The 18,107-nt window shown below is 30.3% G+C and overlaps 1 protein-coding gene and 1 pseudogene across 4 annotated transcripts; one reads left to right on the top strand and one right to left on the bottom strand.

The window, feature by feature from the left end:
* Positions 1-7,193: 7,193 nt before the first annotated feature.
* Positions 7,194-11,647, bottom strand: LOC130940225 (vesicle transport protein GOT1-like). 4 transcript variants are annotated; one of them, XM_057868306.1, is made up of 8 exons: positions 11,370-11,647; positions 10,798-10,875; positions 10,451-10,512; positions 9,808-9,899; positions 8,798-8,878; positions 8,621-8,718; positions 8,462-8,543; positions 7,194-7,591 (listed from the first exon to the last, which is right to left on the bottom strand). In XM_057868306.1, the coding sequence occupies exons 3-8, from the start codon at positions 10,479-10,481 to the stop codon at positions 7,553-7,555; spliced, it is 423 nt and encodes a 140-aa protein (XP_057724289.1). In that variant the 5' UTR covers positions 10,482-10,512; positions 10,798-10,875; positions 11,370-11,647; the 3' UTR covers positions 7,194-7,552. The 4 variants fall into 4 exon arrangements, with proteins under 4 accessions (XP_057724289.1, XP_057724291.1, XP_057724290.1 ...); XM_057868308.1 differs by lacking the exon at positions 10,798-10,875 and having other exon boundaries at positions 11,245-11,647; XM_057868307.1 differs by lacking the exon at positions 10,798-10,875 and having other exon boundaries at positions 11,364-11,647.
* Positions 11,648-12,724: 1,077 nt separating this feature from the next.
* Positions 12,725-14,004, top strand: LOC130939875 (pentatricopeptide repeat-containing protein At1g02150-like; annotated as a pseudogene).
* The last annotated feature ends 4,103 nt before the right edge of the window (positions 14,005-18,107 follow it).

Raw genomic sequence — 18,107 nt, 5'->3', positions numbered from 1 at the left:
CAATTTATGTTGTTTACTTTTATTGCCTATTATGTGTTTGTTGAAATGCCTCTTCTAGATATAGTATAGATTTTGTTCCTCTTGGCCTAGGTAGAGTAATTAGTGACACTTGAGTTATCTAATCCCTTTGTTGATTGGTAATTGGAGAGATTGCTAATTGGTTTGGAGTGCACTAAAGCTAGTCTTTCCTTGGGAGTTGGCTAGGACTTGTGGCTCAAGTCAATTCATCCACTTGACTTTCTTTTCTTTAGTAAGGGTTAACTAAGTGGTAGCAATGAACAATTCTCATCACAATTGAGGAGGATAACTAGGATAGAACTTCTAATTTTCATACCTTGCCAAGAGCCTTTTACAGTTGTTAGTTTATTTTCATTGCCATTTACTTTCATGCCTCTTATCAAAACCCCAAAACAACTCAAACCAATAACAAGACACTCTATTGTAATTCCTAGGGAGAACGACCCGAGGTTTGAATACTTCGGTTATTAATTTTAGGGGTTTGTTACTTGTGACAAACAATCTTTTATATGAAAGGATTATTGTTGGTTTAGAAACTATACTTCGACGAGATTTTATTTGAGAAATTCTAAACCGTCAAAAATCCAATCGTCATGTACTCCCTGCATTCTTAATTATAATCTTTAATCATATCTATCATCACTCACTCACTCACTCACTTTACTTTCTCCTTCTCTTACTCTGAAGTGCCTTGCACGCTCCTTTGCACGTGACCTATCTCCAACTTTACCCCAATTTCTTTTCTTTTCAACACATTATTTCTATTCGTGAATTTCCGGGTAAAGCATGTAGAATACAAATGCCTTCTGGAAAAAATAAAAAATGCACCGTTTCTTCAATTGTAAATTTTAAAATTTAAATCATAAATATAAATTATTAATATAAAATAAAATAAATAAATAGCTAAATTTATTAGAGACACCTCTTCCAATTTCGATTCCTCCTCCGTCTCGCAATTCCAGCCTATTAGTTAATTCAGAGACACCTGGAAGCTCTAGTACATCTCCTCCATCAGAAACTGCATCGGTTCCTAATGTTGTCACAAAACAAAGATTGGTTCTAGATGGAAAAAAAAAGGTAAAATTTGATTGCTTGAATTAGAGAAATAATTACTTTTTTTTAGTTTCCTAACTTGTCAATTATTTATGAAATTATCAGTTGGTTACCTTTCCCTCATGGTTCGCAAAAGATTACAGAGATCATCAAGAAACGGTATGATAAACCATATAGAAAGTTTGGGGATGTCCCTCTTCTGACAAAGAAGCTTTGGTTTAAGGAGTGGAAGGTAAAAATAACATATATATCAATGATCATATATGATTTATGTATATCTTTGTCATCTATACTATAATTCTACCCTTTCTTTTTTGCTAATGTGCTGATTAATAACTTTATTCCCTTGTATCCTCAATAACAAGCTTTTATACATGAGAATATGCAAGAGAAATTATATGCATAACGTTATTCCCTTTATTTTTTGCTAATGTGCTGATTATATTCAAGAGAAATTATAAATGGCTTGTATACAATGTCCTGCAAGAAAAATATCATGAGAATATGTGTTTCACTTAGCTTTATAAATGTCCTGTATATAAATTGCTAAGTTTTGTTTACCTGTTTCAATCAGTTTTGAATAGTCATGTTGATATACCATAATTCATGATATATAGTTATATACTCTCTGTTTATTTTTCGAATAAATTCCTTACATAATTAAAATAGGAACATACAGGATCCAAAAAGAGCTTAATACTGTGTTATTTTCTTGTCTTATCTTATATTATAATATCTTTTTTATGTGCAGAGCCATTTTCTTATTGATGACGATGATGAGGAGTTTTTTTGGAAGGCTTTCAAATATAGGACAAGTAAGCGATTTAGCCAAATGATGTCGGATATCCGTGAGGGTGTGGATACAACCCACGAATGGCTAATTCCTGCTTACAAAAAGGTGTTGGAAAAGTACTGGGAAACGGATGAGAAATGGAAAAATATAAGGAAAAAAGCGAGGGAGAATCGAGCGTCACTCTTAGGTGGTTCTGTCCATTGCGGTGGTTCTATTCCACTGAGCTCAACTATAGAGAGGATGGTAACATAATTTAAGTGGCTTTAGATCTTATTTAATAGACATTTATTTATATAAAAAATTTTTTATTCTGTGTTTATGTGAAATAGAAGAAGCAGTTAGACCGTACACCAACTCATGAGGAAGTCTTCAAGGAAACCCACACACTTAAAAGTGACAAGTCTAAATGGGTGGACAAACGCTCTCAAGACACTCATGTGAGATATAGTATAAATATTAAGTAAATAGATTTTTCACTACTACTATTTAGTTTCTTCTCTGTTACTTATTATTATTAGTAGTAGTTGTTGTGTTTTCTAATTCTATACGACAATATATGTACTTGCTGGTTTTGGACCTACTTCTCATGCTCTGTTAGATTTCTGAGTGAGTGGCATATTGATTAACTTGTGGTTTTATGGATGATAACCTAAGAAAGCATCTAATATAGGTTTAGCTAATTTTTTAGGGGAGTAAAGTTCTTGTTTCTTAGAAAGCAAGCATTGTATTTTGTTTCACCTTGTTATAATTGATTTTTATTCTGCCATGCATTTGATAATTTGAACTGTGAAAATCTTCTATATGTTTTAAAGAACTAGTTCATCACAGAAGTGTCTTTTGTTTTCTGTATTTTCTCTTGGGGCAACTTACAGCTGCAACTTAACTACTTAAGGTTTTTTTTTCTTTTGATAATAATCATTGTGCAACAGGAGAAGTTTATAAAAAAGTTAGCAGAAGTTCAGGCCCAACATGTCGAGGCTCAAGCACAAGGAATGGAGCTACCACCAATTGATGAAGACTTGATTTGGGAGGAAGTGTGTGGTGGGCAAAAGAAGAATCAAGTTTACGGAAAAGGAGCATTCTTTTCTAGCTCTATTAAGTCTAGAACCACTTCTGCCAACTCTGTATCTGGAAGAGCATCTACAAATCAAAATTCTGTTCCTGATTTGCGAGAATAGATTCATAATCTCAATGAAGAGCTTTTTCAACGTGTTACTCAACAGACAGATGAGCGTATTAGTAAGTTGTTAGATACACGCTTGGCTCCTTTGGAAAAGACTCAAAAGAAGTTAGAAAAGTTAGAACGGGCAATTGGAAAGGCCAAGAAGGAAAAGCTGAAACAGAAGAGATGGAATGAGGCTTATGTTAGCTATTACAAGAAGGTTAGAGCGTCAAGTAGTTCCACTACTGCTCCACCGCCACCGCCACCGCCGCCACCTTCAATCTCTTCGGATGAAGACTATGACGATGATGGGGATGAAGATGACACTGAGGACTATAGTTGATAAATTTAGTATGGTTGAACAATATATTGAGGATTATAGTTGATAATACACTTTGTTTATGTCTTGAATTATATTGACTTGCTTGTTTATAATACTTTTCTTTTAGCTTTATAATATGATGAATTTGTTTATTTTTTGTAATATTATAAATATTTGAATACTAATTAGATAAAAAATTGTAATTATTAAATTTATATTATTTTGTATAAAACAGGTTTATTTTACACTGAAAAAATCTAAAAAAAATTCATTTTATCTTACTGACAGATTTACAGACGGATTTTCTGTCTGTAATCTAAAAAAATTACAGACAGAAAATCTGTCGGAAAATCTGTCTGTGATTACCGAGGGAAAATCCGTCGAAAAATTCGTCTGTAATTACCGACGGAAAATCTGTCGGAAAATCTGTCTGTAATTACAGACGGAAAATCCGTCTGAAAATCCGTCGGAAAGTTCGTCGTTTTCAGGAAATGGATGGAGAATTTACAGAGAGAAAATCCGTCAGTAACTGGTAAAAATCCGTCGGTAATTTTCCGACAGAAAAAAATCCGTCGGTAAATAATTTTCGACGAGGCTTTTACAGAGGGACAAAATCCGTCGGCAATTCCGTCGGTAACCAAAAATTCGTCTGTAATATAAACCAAATCTGTCTGTAAATCTGTCTTTATTAAGCCATTTTCTAGTAGTGAAAGCTTCTTCGGAATTTCTGTTGTTTTGATTTTGTATGGAAGTAGGGTTTGGTAATTTTATAGTAATTAAATATGAATTGATAAGTAAATTTTTGTTTGATTGATTATTGTTTGAGCTTGATTAAGTTTATCTTGAATTTTTGTTGAATTATTGTTGTTTGCTTGAGATTTTGGTTTGGTTATGTATGAACAGCTAGCTGAGGTGTTTTGATGATTTTGGAGTTGTTGTGATTTGGCATTTTGAGGTAAATTTAATGAGATTTGATAGCCACGAGATTAAATTAAAAGTTGTGAAAAAATCGGTAACCGTAAAACTCAAAAACAGATTAAAATTTAAATGTATATTTTGAAACAAAAATAAGAAGGGTTCGATTCTGTGTGAAGAAAAGCAACCGCCATGAAAAATTATTTTTTTTGGGGATATAAATATATTTTTATGAAAAGATTGAGTCTAATATCATAATTATATAAGTTTTTTGGGTATGTTGGGTAATAAATAAAGTTCAGGGATAAAATGAGTATTTTATAAAAGTTTAGAGTTATTTTTATAAATATGAAACAAATAGTTAAGGTTTAAATACAATTCTATAAAATATTAAGGAATTTGTGATTTAGAAAGTAGTTAATAAAAATTTGAAAATAAGATTTTATAAAATAAATTTTAAGAGTATTATAAATATTATTTTAAATACTTATTTAAAATTACTCATTTACATTAGAGTAAATTAGTATTATAATTATTATTTATCAAGATATTATTTTATAAGAATATTATTGTAAGTATTATGAAAAATAAATAGAGAGTGGTAAATAGACAAGATTTTCTAAAAGTTTTAGAAAGACAAATCTAAGATAAGGATCTCATGATTCTCTCTTTATAAAATCTTTAGAGAAAGATGAGGGAAGAGTGTGAAGACAGTTTGTGATGTTGAAAATAAGGAATTAAGAGAATGATGAGAAAAAAAAGAAAAGAAAAGAAAAGAAAAGAAAAGGATTAAAGAACTTCTGCCACAGGAGAGTAGAGAACAAAAAAATTATATTAGTTAAAAGAATCTCTGCCACAAGAGAGTAGAGAGTAAAGACTAAAAGAATCTAACGAACCTCTGCTACAGGAGAACATAGCACAGAAAAGAAAAGAATGTATTAACTAAAGGGATATTTGCCACAGGAGAGCAGAGGACAAAGATAAAAAGACTTTAAAAGACTGTCTGCCACATGAGGTAGATGCAACCTTATTTGGGTCTTAGGGCCAAATGTATAGTGGGGACGCCCACACACTGTGAACGGTTTTTCAAATGTAAGCATATTACAACATGTTTAAAAGTCACATTGTATGCGGCCTGACCGTAAGACTTATATGCACATTGTATGCATCTGGAAAGCCATATACGGGACTTGTGCCCGAGTAATGTCGAGAGCAGGTAGGCAACCGACATATGAGTTCATGACCTACACAGGATAGACATGTATCATACTTGTTTCTGCATACTTCTCTGTGATATGTGTTTTTTTGATTGTGTGTGTGTGTGCTTCTTGACTTGTGATTTTCTCTGTATCTCTGGTTTATTAAAGTTGTTTGTATTTGTGAGGTTTGTTGCTATTGGCCATCTGTTGAAGATTGTAAGTATTATGTTGTGGAATTCTTATGTAACAGATATTAGAATGAACATAACAATACACCCCAACCCTACAAAGAATTTTTCAATTCTTACCCCCTATTTCCACCCATTTTAGCTATAGGTGCGAAGGTTTAGTGCGGAGCTACAAGAGCATAGAAGATTATGTTTACGTGTTGACTTGTTAGAGTTTATTTTTCCTCGCCTTGTTAGTTAGAGTTTTATTCAGAGGGGTAGGTTTTCTAATTGGTTTTGTATGTAATACTATAATGTATTATTAATATTAAGTATGTCAATATGTATTGTTTGTTTTTGTTGAAAAAGTTTTAAATGTTTAGTAAAACCATCGGTAGATTTATTTTTTTTAGTTATTTCTACTTTTTTTTATTTTTTTATATGCAGTACCGGAGAGACTTTAGCCCGTACAGTTAATTATAACACCAGCACGCATTTTTTCACAATTAATTATATTTTTGCGTTCTAAGTAATTTTTTGAGTTAAATTTTTTCTGTAAATTTTTAAATTGAATTTTAAATTTATAGCGCAGACCGGAGTGTTTAAACGCTCTTAATTCACTTTTAATTAATTAATTAACTAGTTAATATTTTTGCAGGTCTTACATCAATCATGATTCACGACCTGCGACTATGCACAAGGAAGAAGAATATGGAGAAGAAGAAGAATGAGATGAACATTATTTGCTTTAAGTTATAAAAGAGGAAAGAACCAAATTGGTTCAATCTCATTTTTTCTTACGTCATCTACTCGTTTTTCTTGTCAGCATGGCAATAACTAAGTCAAGTTACTCAGATAACGGAAAATGTATTTAGAACTAACGTGGTGCGCTTTTTTAAATCTAAACGACTAATTTGGAGCAATTGGAATCTCAAAAACTAAATTATTGTAACTTACCATTTTTAAAGACTAAAAATGGAACTCAACTCAAGAGGATGTATAGATTCTTTTCTTTTTCTTTTACAAACAGACTTTCATATGCTGCTAGCAATTTAAAAATTGGAGAACATGGATGCCGTTCAATAGATCAGTGTGGATTCAATGAGCTTTTGACATTGGCAGGCTAATGCCTGCTTTGGTAAATTTTTTTCAAAGAAATAGGTGTGCTTCTCAAAAACCATAAGTATCTCACTTGTCGTTTGGTAAATAAAAAATTATGTCTTTATAGCATTTAAAAAAGAGACATTTTTAAAAATATTTAAACAAATAATTTTTAAAATTTATTTGTATTTATCAAATTTAAAACCCTAAATTATTGATACCAAATTCTATTGATGATCTAAATTCTCTCTACTTATATCTATGGTTATTTTAAATTTTAAAATTTATTCTACTAAACATAATTATTATTTATATTTATTAAAAGTTACTTTTAATTTGATTTGTATTACATAGATAATACAACTTTTAAGAAATTATTTTTCAAAGACCAATTTTAATAAACTACTTGTGAAAAATGAAAACTTTACCTAAATAAACCTACGGATATGTTTAGTTTGAAACGAGGAAAATTAACACATGCAACTCCGTCAAATTTTTTCATCCTATAGCAGTGTGTTGTCGGAAGGCACTGTTACATACACTGACCCAAATAAGAAATTATCATTCTTATCCTTCGAACAAAGATTGCGTAATTGATTAATTCGACGCATAATCAATGAACTCTTTCCACTACATACATGACTATCATGTCACTACATACATGACTATCGTGTTAAAAGTGACAATCATATGCTAGCATCAGAGTGCCAACTCTGAATTCACAGTCAGGTATCTCCCATATGCTGGTATTTTCTTTACATACACTGATAAACGTGCTTGCTTGCTAGCAGCTACAAAATGTTTCCGCCGATTCCTCCTCTCTTACACGGGTACTCGCCGGCCTCTATAACGTTCCAACAACTGCAGAGAATACCAGAAAATTAGAAGACTCAAGTTGAAAATTCCACCATTTTCCACAATATCTAAGCAAAGCCTGGAAAAACTCACATTGTATCATTCTACATTGTCTACATAGATAGATAGACAGATAAAATTAACCATTAATCTTCCCCTGCATTGCCTAATTTGTAGCTCAATACAACCTTATTGAACAAGGGAAAGTTTTTTGTACTCAAAATTCAAGTTTTTTTCCATGTTTATTATCAGAATTCACAATACTTTAGCTTGATGCACTGTGTATAGGTGTTGCTTTTACACCCTCCATTGACATTATCTTTACATCTATCAATGGAAATTAAAATCAAATTGCTCCAAACAATCAGAGACACTGTAAATTTTTCGCTGATTGACCAAGAACATAATTTTTTTAGAGTAATACTCCAAACCACTCTCCAATAAACTTTTAGTAGGACACTCTAATCCAAATTTTAATCACCAAATCAATTTCTAACCTTCTATTTTGTTAAACAAATCAATCATATAAAATTCTCGTAAAAAGTTTGGCATATTAATCCCTATCGATATTTTACAAAGACAACAACAATATCTAAACAATTTTGAAGTTCTCAAACTGGTTCTTCCATATAGACGAACAATTTGATACGGGAACTAATTTATCTAATGAAAAATTTAGGGACTGATTTGGTGATTAAAATTTATTGAGAACTAAAGTGTCTGATTAAAAATTTTCTTAGGGATTGATTTAGGGTATTAGGCATTTTTTAATATAGCAGCTATGATAAATCACAAAAGTGTCGGCTGCTTCTACTTAAGTCTAGTTGGTTGGCAGGTGGTAAGGCATTTCAATTACATTACATTACAAATACCTACCGATCGGACATATGGCTGTTGAAACAACCAACCAAGAATTGGAATCTTCTGTAAGAAAACAGCCAGTGTGGGCCAGAAACCACTGCACATGAATACATGGTTAGCTTCAATTACAGATATACAATTCAACAGAACACACGAGTCTCAATTCCATTAAACCTGAATAGTACTATGAATCCATAAGCCTCAATGATCATGCCCAAAATAGGCCATCCCATGATGAGAATCAAGAATCCAATGCCAAACGAGATTGATCCCTTAAGAGAAAAGACAAAAATTATTGTTGAAAGTTTACTACAATACAGAGAGAGAGGGGTACACATGTAACAAATATACCTTGAAATTACTTCGTTTCGTGAAGAATTGCATAGTGGATTTCACACCAATGGTTAAGGACACTCCAGAAATAAACAGGATCTGATTTGAGTGACAAGAAAACAAGGCATTAGAGATGACGATAGCAAAATCCCAAATTAAGCTTCAAAGTGGTCTTTGAAGTTTCCTAAATTTAAAATTACGTTAATTTGGAGCCATGAATCACGTTAGTCCCTCAAGCGTTTTCACGTTAGTGCCATAGGTCAAAACATGATTCAGTTGTGCTTAATGGAATTATGACACGTCAATTAGTGACACATGGCATATTGGCGCAGACGGTAATGCCACGTGTCATTTTGGTACATGTGATGTAACATGATTTGTCTATATATCACTAGGATGTTATCATTACAAATGGTTTAAATTGGGTTAGGGTTTAAAAAATTATTAAGAATTTTGAATTTATGAAACAAAATAAGAGAGACTATCTCAATAACTAATTGTTTCAAATATTCTTAGCATCCCCAGAGAGATACATTGTAACTTAGTCGTCAAAAGGTGCTTTCTATTTGATTCCCGTCCTTTAATTTTAGAAACTAAAATGAGTTATGAGTGAAAATTTAGGAACCTATTAGAGTCACTTGATGACATGTGTAAACAAATCATATTGCTATACGTGACACGTGGACAAACTGTCATGACGGATGGCATTACCATTCATGTCAAAATGCTGTGTCACTAACCAACACGTCATCACTCCATTACACATAGCCTAACCATGTTCTGACATTCGATACTGACTTTCAACATTAGTATGTCATGCCACCCCATCGTTAACAAAAAGTTCTCGAGGAACTAATGTAAGTTACCAAGTGAAAATTTGGGGTCCAAATTAAAGCAACTGAAAATCCGGAGACCAATTTGAGGCTAGGGTCAAATCCAAATTCAATGACCACTTCCAAGCTTAACTATAAAAACCATAATAAGAAGTTTTACTTAAGCAAGGGACTCAAAATAGAATAGAAACTTACATTTCCCATAGCTAGTAATCCCTTGTCGAAGAAGAAGATAATCCCAAGGAATGAGAAAAATATACCAAATCCAGTTAACCCTAACCCGATCTCTGTATCATATGCCCATCCCATAAACATATTCAGATGGAGGAATTGTAAATAAGGTAAAAAATATGACAGAAGTAGATTCCGACTACGTAACTTAGATATGTCCAATAGACAGTTTTGTCAAATTAATCCTTGTACCATGAATAATGGAAAAATGTGAGAGCAAAACAAAGGCACTAATAGATATCTTGAAAACTATATCATATTAGCCAAATCCAATTAGTTCCAAGAAGTGAAATTAATTTCGAGTAATCAATTTATTACTCGAAAAAATATTTGGGTACAATTTCTTTTGACCATGAAAAGAACTGAAGATAAATTCAAGGTATAGACAGAAAAGAAAACACCAGAAAAGGAAATAAAATGCAGAGCCTTAAAATAAACCAAAGCCCATTGACCAAATAACTGAATATCTAAGTAACTTAAGGAACTACTAGCTTAATCTACAACAATCTACTCTTAAGTCTCAAACATAAGCATTAGATGCAGTAGACCACATAATATAACACCATTAGTACAGCTACAACAACAAAAAGTATCACATTCCACTTACTTTTGCGATCATTCATCTCAAAGGAAACCATTTTACTAACAACTCTTATGTCCTTGCGTTATCTGAAACATATAATAAAGTAACCAAACTAGGTTAGTAGAAGTAACCAAACTAGGTTAATAGAAGCATGTAGATCATTTATCTACAGAAAATGTAATTCTAAGATAACATTGCAACATCACCATCTAGGAAAATGATAATCCAGCAAAAAAAAAATCCCAGGAAAAAAAAATTTATTTATTTATTTATTTTCCATGTCCAACGAGAGTAATCTATTCCACATTCACTCAGAGAACTATAATAAAGGAAACTATTCCTAAGAGCTACAGCCGAAAGTATACACCAACCTTCTATCAGTGGTGTCTAATATTTTGAGAATAACCATTCAAAATCCAAAGCCAAAGCCAAGAGGCTGAAAAGCCACTCTGGACCAAAAATCCATATGCATCCATAAACCATCACATTGTGTCAAGCTTTTAAATAATAATACTGAAGAACATATTGATGTAAGAGACCCTTCCAAGAAAAAATGAAATTGTAGTATCTCAAAGAGACTTTTGAATCAAACTTTTGTAATATGAGAAGCGGCAATGAGCCCCATGGGAGAGGGTAGAAAGATTCTAAAAATCTTAGTGTCCAATAGCCAAATCAGCGAAAAAGAATACACAACCTATACTCCTAAATGAAAACTAACCCTAAATAACAAGCATATTCATTGACAACAAAATTAACAGATCTTCTAATTGAGCCTTTTCATACACTATCCCTGATTCATTCACATCATTGATCCATACCCGATCACAGGGTCTAGTTTTCAAGGATGTTCTGCTCCAGAATGCTACAACATGCTTTCCTCGGCAATGAACAATTAACAGAACAACTTAACACTAAATCAGATCATTTATACAAGTACCAATACCAGCGGCGAAATCAGCAGGTGAGAGAACGGAGGCGAGGAAGAGGACGGCGGGACAAGTGGAAGACGGCAGCAACGGATCTGACGACGAGAAAAGCAAAGGACAGCGGCAAACGGGTGGAACAGCAGAGACAGAGATAAGGGTTGGTGTGCGGCGTGACGGCGGCAGACGGTGGGCCGGTGGCGAGGATGAGAAGAAGAGAATCGGAGATTTAGAGTAGTGAATGCAGAGGTTGGGGCGGAGGAGATTGTAAAGGTCAGGTCTAGGGGTATTTTGACTATTTTCAGATTATGCGAGGATAATTTTGTAAATTCATTCTATATAAGTAGTTAAGTGCTTAATGAGTACAGCGGACATAGGGGTGGCAACACTACCCGAATCCGCAGGTACCCACCCTGCCTCTACCCGTTCGGGACGGGTAATTACCCGCACCCGTACCGGAGCGGGTTTTAGCGGGGCGGGTTCTTGGGCAGGGTCGGGTTTAGGTTAAACCCGCCTCTACCCGCCCCGGTATATATAATAGATATATAAATATATATATTTTAATATATAATATATGTAATATATATAAAATAATTAGTAAAATGATTAATAATATTGTATCATATTTAAATTTTTATTTTAATTTATGTTATGAATATAAATAATGGTTATATAATTTTTAAAATTTTATTTTATTTTTTGGATTTAATAATTATTGGAGCGGGTAGGGACGGGACGGGTACCCGCAGGAACAGGTTAGGGTTTAACATTTTACTACCCGCGGGTAGAAGCGGAGCGGATTCGATGCGGATTTTTGTTGAGTGGGGCGGGGTCGAGTAGAGCAAAAACCCGCCCCGTTGCCACCCCTAAGCGGACACGGGGAAGGTGCCTTAATCCCCGGCGCCGAAGGCAATGGGTACTTGTTAGTTGTTTCGACCTTTTTGTTTTAGATAAACTAGTTTATTTTTTCGCGTCTTACAGCCAAAAATCAGCCATTGGTATAGAATACATCTTGTGCTTTGTTGTGGAAATATGCTAAACCAACAATGTTTTCTGAATATATATATATATATATATATATATATATATATATATATATATATATATATATATATATATATATATATATATATATATATATTGAATGAAATCAAATCAATCATTTACAATATTTTGTCTCCCTAGCTTTAAGTATTTGTACAAGCATTCCTATATTATCCTTTTGTATTGTAAATTATAGATTTTGCAATACTTACAATGCCATTTTTCCCACTTTTCTATTAAATGGAATGCTTCCTTTGAAATTTTGTGATTACAGATATGTCTCTGCCTCATAATGTTTTAATATTAGCTATTTATGAAAGCAATTTGTGTAATGTTACAGGTTTATGTTTGGATGAACAACAAACCAGAGAGGTTTAGTGTATCTTCAAGTGATGCAGCAATTCAGTTAGATCTGATTTCCAAGGTTCATGGAGTTTCTAGTGCAGAAGAGTATTTTCTGAGTCTGGCTGACAAGTTAACAGATAGAAGGACCTATGGAGCTCTTTTGAATGTATACGTGCGATATAGAATGAAGGAAAAGGCAGAGGCATTATTTGACAAAATGAGGAGTAAAGGTTATGCAGTACATTCGCTACCATCTAATGTAATGATGACTTTGTATGTGAACCTTAAGGTTTATGATAAAGTTGATATGTTGGCTTCAGAAATGAGAGAGAAAAACATACGGCTTGATATCTATTCATATAATATCTGTCTATCTTCATGTGGTTCTCGAGGATCAATAGAAAAGATGGAGGAGGTGTTTGACCAGATGGTGAAGGACCCGAAGATTGTTCCTAATTGGACTACATTCAGCACAATGGCTACAATGTATATAAATATGAATATGTTTGAAAAAGCAGTAGGCTGCTTAAGAAAGGTTGAGAGTAGAATCAAAGGCCGGGATAGAGTACCATTTCATTATCTTCTGAGCTTATATGGAAGTGTTGGAAAGAAAAACGACGTTTATCGTGTGTATGGAGTACTTATAAATCAATGTTTGCCACTATACCAAACTTGGGATACCATGCTATTATTGCTTCTCTGGTTAAACTGGATGATATTGAGGGTGCAGAAAAATTTTATGAGGAATGGCTTTCAACAAGTTCGACTTATGATCCGAGAATAACAAACCTTCTGATAGGCTGTTATGTCAAGAAAGGAAATACTGACAAAGCTCTGGGTTTCTTTAGACAAATGACTGAAGGTGGTGGAATTCCGAATTCAAAAACTTGGGAGATTATTTGTTCTGGGCATATCGCTGATGAGAGGATTTCGGAGGCTCTGTCCTGCTTTAAAGAAGCTTTTGTGGCCGATGTTTCAAACAAATGGAGACCAAGGGCGACAAACTTTTCTGCATTCTTTAAACTTTGTCAGGACAAAGATGATACTACAAGTGCTGAAGTGTTAACTGGGTTTTTGAGACAGTCTAGATTTATCAAGAATGAAGTTTTTGTGTCACTCATTGGCTTGTCAGAATCCGATGGTACCATCAACAATGACGAATTGTCGACCGAAGTTGATACCGCGGATATAACTGACGATAACGATGATGGTGAAAATGCAGTTGATGACGCTCAAATGTTCAACCAATTGGAGAGTACCCTGTGATACATAATGTATTTTTCCATTTGAAAAATGCAGAAAATGCATTGCTAGAAGTGTAGTTAGTCATTGAAGATGATCTTGTTCAGGATGCATAGTTTACATGACTAACCATGATAATGATGAGGAGTGATAATGATGAGGAGGTAGCTAATGCTTAAAGTAGAGAGCATGGAATTTATGTTGGCTTTTCAATTTCAAATTATTCAGAAGGAAAGAGGCTTTATTAAACTGGTATCCGTTTCTATCAAGGCCATTATAAACAAACTAATAATATATGACCCTTCACCACCTTCTCAATTAGGTAGAGTTTGTTTTGAAGTACTGATATAGAGATTAATAAACTGAGATTCAGTATCATATTTATTGGCTGAGAGACTGATACTAAAATTTTTGTCTCTGTTCCTAAAATTTCAGTATTTCAGTATCTCCAAAAAGTGAGAACACAGGAGATTGAAATTTTTAGAGATAGAGACTGAACATTTAATAATATTTTATACCTAAAATATCCTCATTTCAATTAATTAATTCCAATTTTATCTTTTGTACAAATTAAATTAGAGTTTCATTCTTATTTTAATTTCTGTCTCACACTTTACACCAAACAGAATACTAAAATTTATTTATGTGTCTATCTCTTAACCTCAGTCTCTCAGTCTCAGTCTCTCAGTCTATGTCTCTCCACCAAAACACTACCTTTGTGTTTGAAGAGAAATTCTTATTTATGGTGTTTTCTACAGATTTAGACAATTTTTGTAAATGTATCTTTAAGGGGATCATGCCTGATAGGTTGGTGGAAATTATATTATTATTTTTTTAAAAAAAAGCTTAGCTATATAGAATTAATAATATTTAGGGTCTGTTTGGATAAATTTATAAGTAACTTTTTTAACTTTTAAGTTACAGGAAAGATTAAATTTAATTTAAATTATAAATTATATATAATTATTAAAGTAGGTTATAATTTGTGATTTTACGGTATTTATTTTTCATTATTTTTGTTATTTTTATTTGTGAGTTGATTTATTTTAATTTTTAAAATTATTAATAATTTTGCTACTAAAATTTTGAGTTGTATAAAAATATTCAATTTTGATTTAGTTTTCATATTTACAATAAAAATAAAAATAAAAATATATTTATATTTAATTTTTTAAATATAAATATATTTATATTTATATTTGGTTTACAACTTTTTTAATTTTAAAAACATATTTTTATATTTAATTTTTTCTAATAAAAATTATAAATATATTTAATTATTTTAAATCAAATTTAATGTCAGTATTTATCTACTATTATTAAAATTGGATATTTTATGTTTGACTTTAAGCTTTTAATTTTATTAAAAAAATTTCATGATTTTAAAAACTAATTATTAAATAAATTAACAAATTATGAATTTATATACATTGATTTGAGTAAATTTTTTTCTCCGAATAAAATATATTAGTGTTATTTTCTATTTTAACCATAATATAATATATAGTGTAAATTTAAATAGGAGAAATTAGCATATTTACAATTTTGTTGTGTGTGTGAAATTTTTAACTAAAGTAGAATGACAATATACTTTGCAACAAAAAAAGCTAAAATAACCATAAATTTTATATCAAAAGTAGGGATTGGATGTCAATGGTATGGGACAGAAGTGGGAATGCCTCTGAATTTTCCCTCCGTGAATCCTGACATTTTTTCACTTTCGTCTTCAATCTTTATTATGGAAAAATGTTTACTTTTTTCTCTGTTTTTTGTGTTTTTCGAAGTTCTCGTAAGGTCCTAATTTTCATTTAATAAAATTTAAAAATAAAATAAAAAACATAAAACGTTAAAACTACATATAAATATATTTTATCTAAAAGTATAAATTAAGTAAACTTTTATATCCTGTCCAAATAAATAAAATAACATACCATAAAATTACTAAAATATATATGAGAGATGAAATTACTAAAATATAGCTCTAAAATTTTAAAGACAATTAAATATATTTACTTAATTCTAAAATTATGAAAAACTGGGCGAGAATCTCCATTTAGGAATTTGTAGTTGTCTTTTTGGAGAATTTTATTTCCTACTTTTGTCCCACAGAAAAAAAATTCATATTCGGATTTTTATTTTGGCCAATTTTTATGGTGATTCTCATGGTCTTGAAAAGTTTTGCCACACCTAATAGAAAATATATTTTTTTTCAAATTTTGTAAGTGGTAGCTGGTATATAAATTTACAATACAAATGAATGATAATTAAAGTATACCAGAATAATATAATAATAATGATCAATAAAAACATAAAATTTAAGTAAGACTAGAAGTAATCATCATAGTAAAAGTAAAATAAAATACAAAAATGTTATGTACACAAATAATTAGTTACTATATAATTGTGTATAAATATATGTTATTAAATTTATTTTTAATGTGTATTTTATATTCTAAAATATATATATATATATATATATATATATATATATATATATATAAATGACTAATTTAGTGGCTGGCGGTTAAATAAAAAAGTATACAATTGACTTGCTTAATTCAGATAATTTAAATTATCAAAAATTTAATAAATTAATATTTTATAATTTTAATTGAAAGAGTAAAAAAAATTATTTAAAAGAAAAGTCATCATCACAAAACTATCAAATATGTAATAACAAAATATGTAATAAATTAGTTTTATATCGAAAGGAAAAAATTGAGATTGATGAATAATAAAAATTATAATTCTAATTTTTTTCATAACTACATTAAAGTATCATATATAATATAATGAGAAATACGTTGTATTTCTATTAGTATAATATCTTTTATATTAAATTAAATAATAGTTAGAATTTATTTAGAATTGATTATTCAAAATTTGTTAAGTTAGTTAATAAAAAACATCACCAAAAACATACTATTTCAATACAAAATTAATGGTAAAAATAATCATATTTTAAGTATATATAAAATTAATGATTATTAAACTCGGCATAAAATAACATTAGTTTTATCTAAATATAAAAATTATAAATAAAATCTAATTATTTGTAACTATTTCATTCATTTTTTACATTAATTCAATTGATTCATATTATCTACATATGCCTTTTTAAAAAGAGAAATAAATAAACCTAATATAATACATAAAAACAAACAGCCACACTAAGAATAACTTAATATAAGAGATTGTTTCATAATATATAATTTAAAAAAAAATAAAACTCTTTAAATATATAGTATAATTTATAATTTAAAAACAATAAGATAAAAATATCTAAAATTTTATAATAGTATTTGAAATTTTCAATAACAATAATACATAGAGTTTAAATCTATCAAAATAAATTCTAAATCTCAATTTAATAGTTATTTTTTGCATATTTTAAATAAAATTAAATTTTAAAATTTAATTTGTATCTTCTCTTTTTTTCCTAATATATATTATTTTTGACAAAAGAATAGAAAAAATAAATCTATCAAACTAAAAAAATATTCTATCAAATAATTATTATTATAATAAGATTTATAATTGAAGAAAAAAATAATAAAAATATTAATAATAATAAAATATAAGAAATGAAGCTTATACTAAAGAAATATTTTTTATTTAAATGAATTAAATAAATATTTTATTTATGAAAATAAATAATTATAAATATTATTACGAAAATACGCCCCCTAATCTTATCTTGTTTATTATATATATGGAATTTGAAAAATTAATACTCAAGATAGTACATAAAACATTTAAAAATTTTGTCAGTTAAAATTATATCTCAGTTAAAAATTTAATAAACAAATTATATTTTAGTTAAAAATTTGAAATATTATTTGAATTGATTTAGTATAAATCCTAATAAAAAATTGTCAGTGTGGGTTAGAGTGAGTGAAAAAAACAATAGTATTAATAGTGTGTAGTTAGAAAAAAGGTAACCGTGTTAATAGTAGACAGTTTAACGGTGTCACTTGTAAGACCCAAAACCTTTGAAAAGTCTTTTTGTGAGTAAGTCTCAAATCATATGGTTATTTGTAGCCTTAATTTCAGAAATTATTTTATTAAAGATATTTAAGGCAAGTTTTGATTTATTGAATTTGAGACGAGTTATGATTATTATCCAA

This window comes from Arachis stenosperma, chromosome 7, assembly GCF_014773155.1.
Source record: "Arachis stenosperma cultivar V10309 chromosome 7, arast.V10309.gnm1.PFL2, whole genome shotgun sequence".
NCBI classification, from domain to species: domain Eukaryota; kingdom Viridiplantae; phylum Streptophyta; class Magnoliopsida; order Fabales; family Fabaceae; genus Arachis; species Arachis stenosperma.
This window is presented reverse-complemented; position numbering and strand designations above follow the sequence as displayed.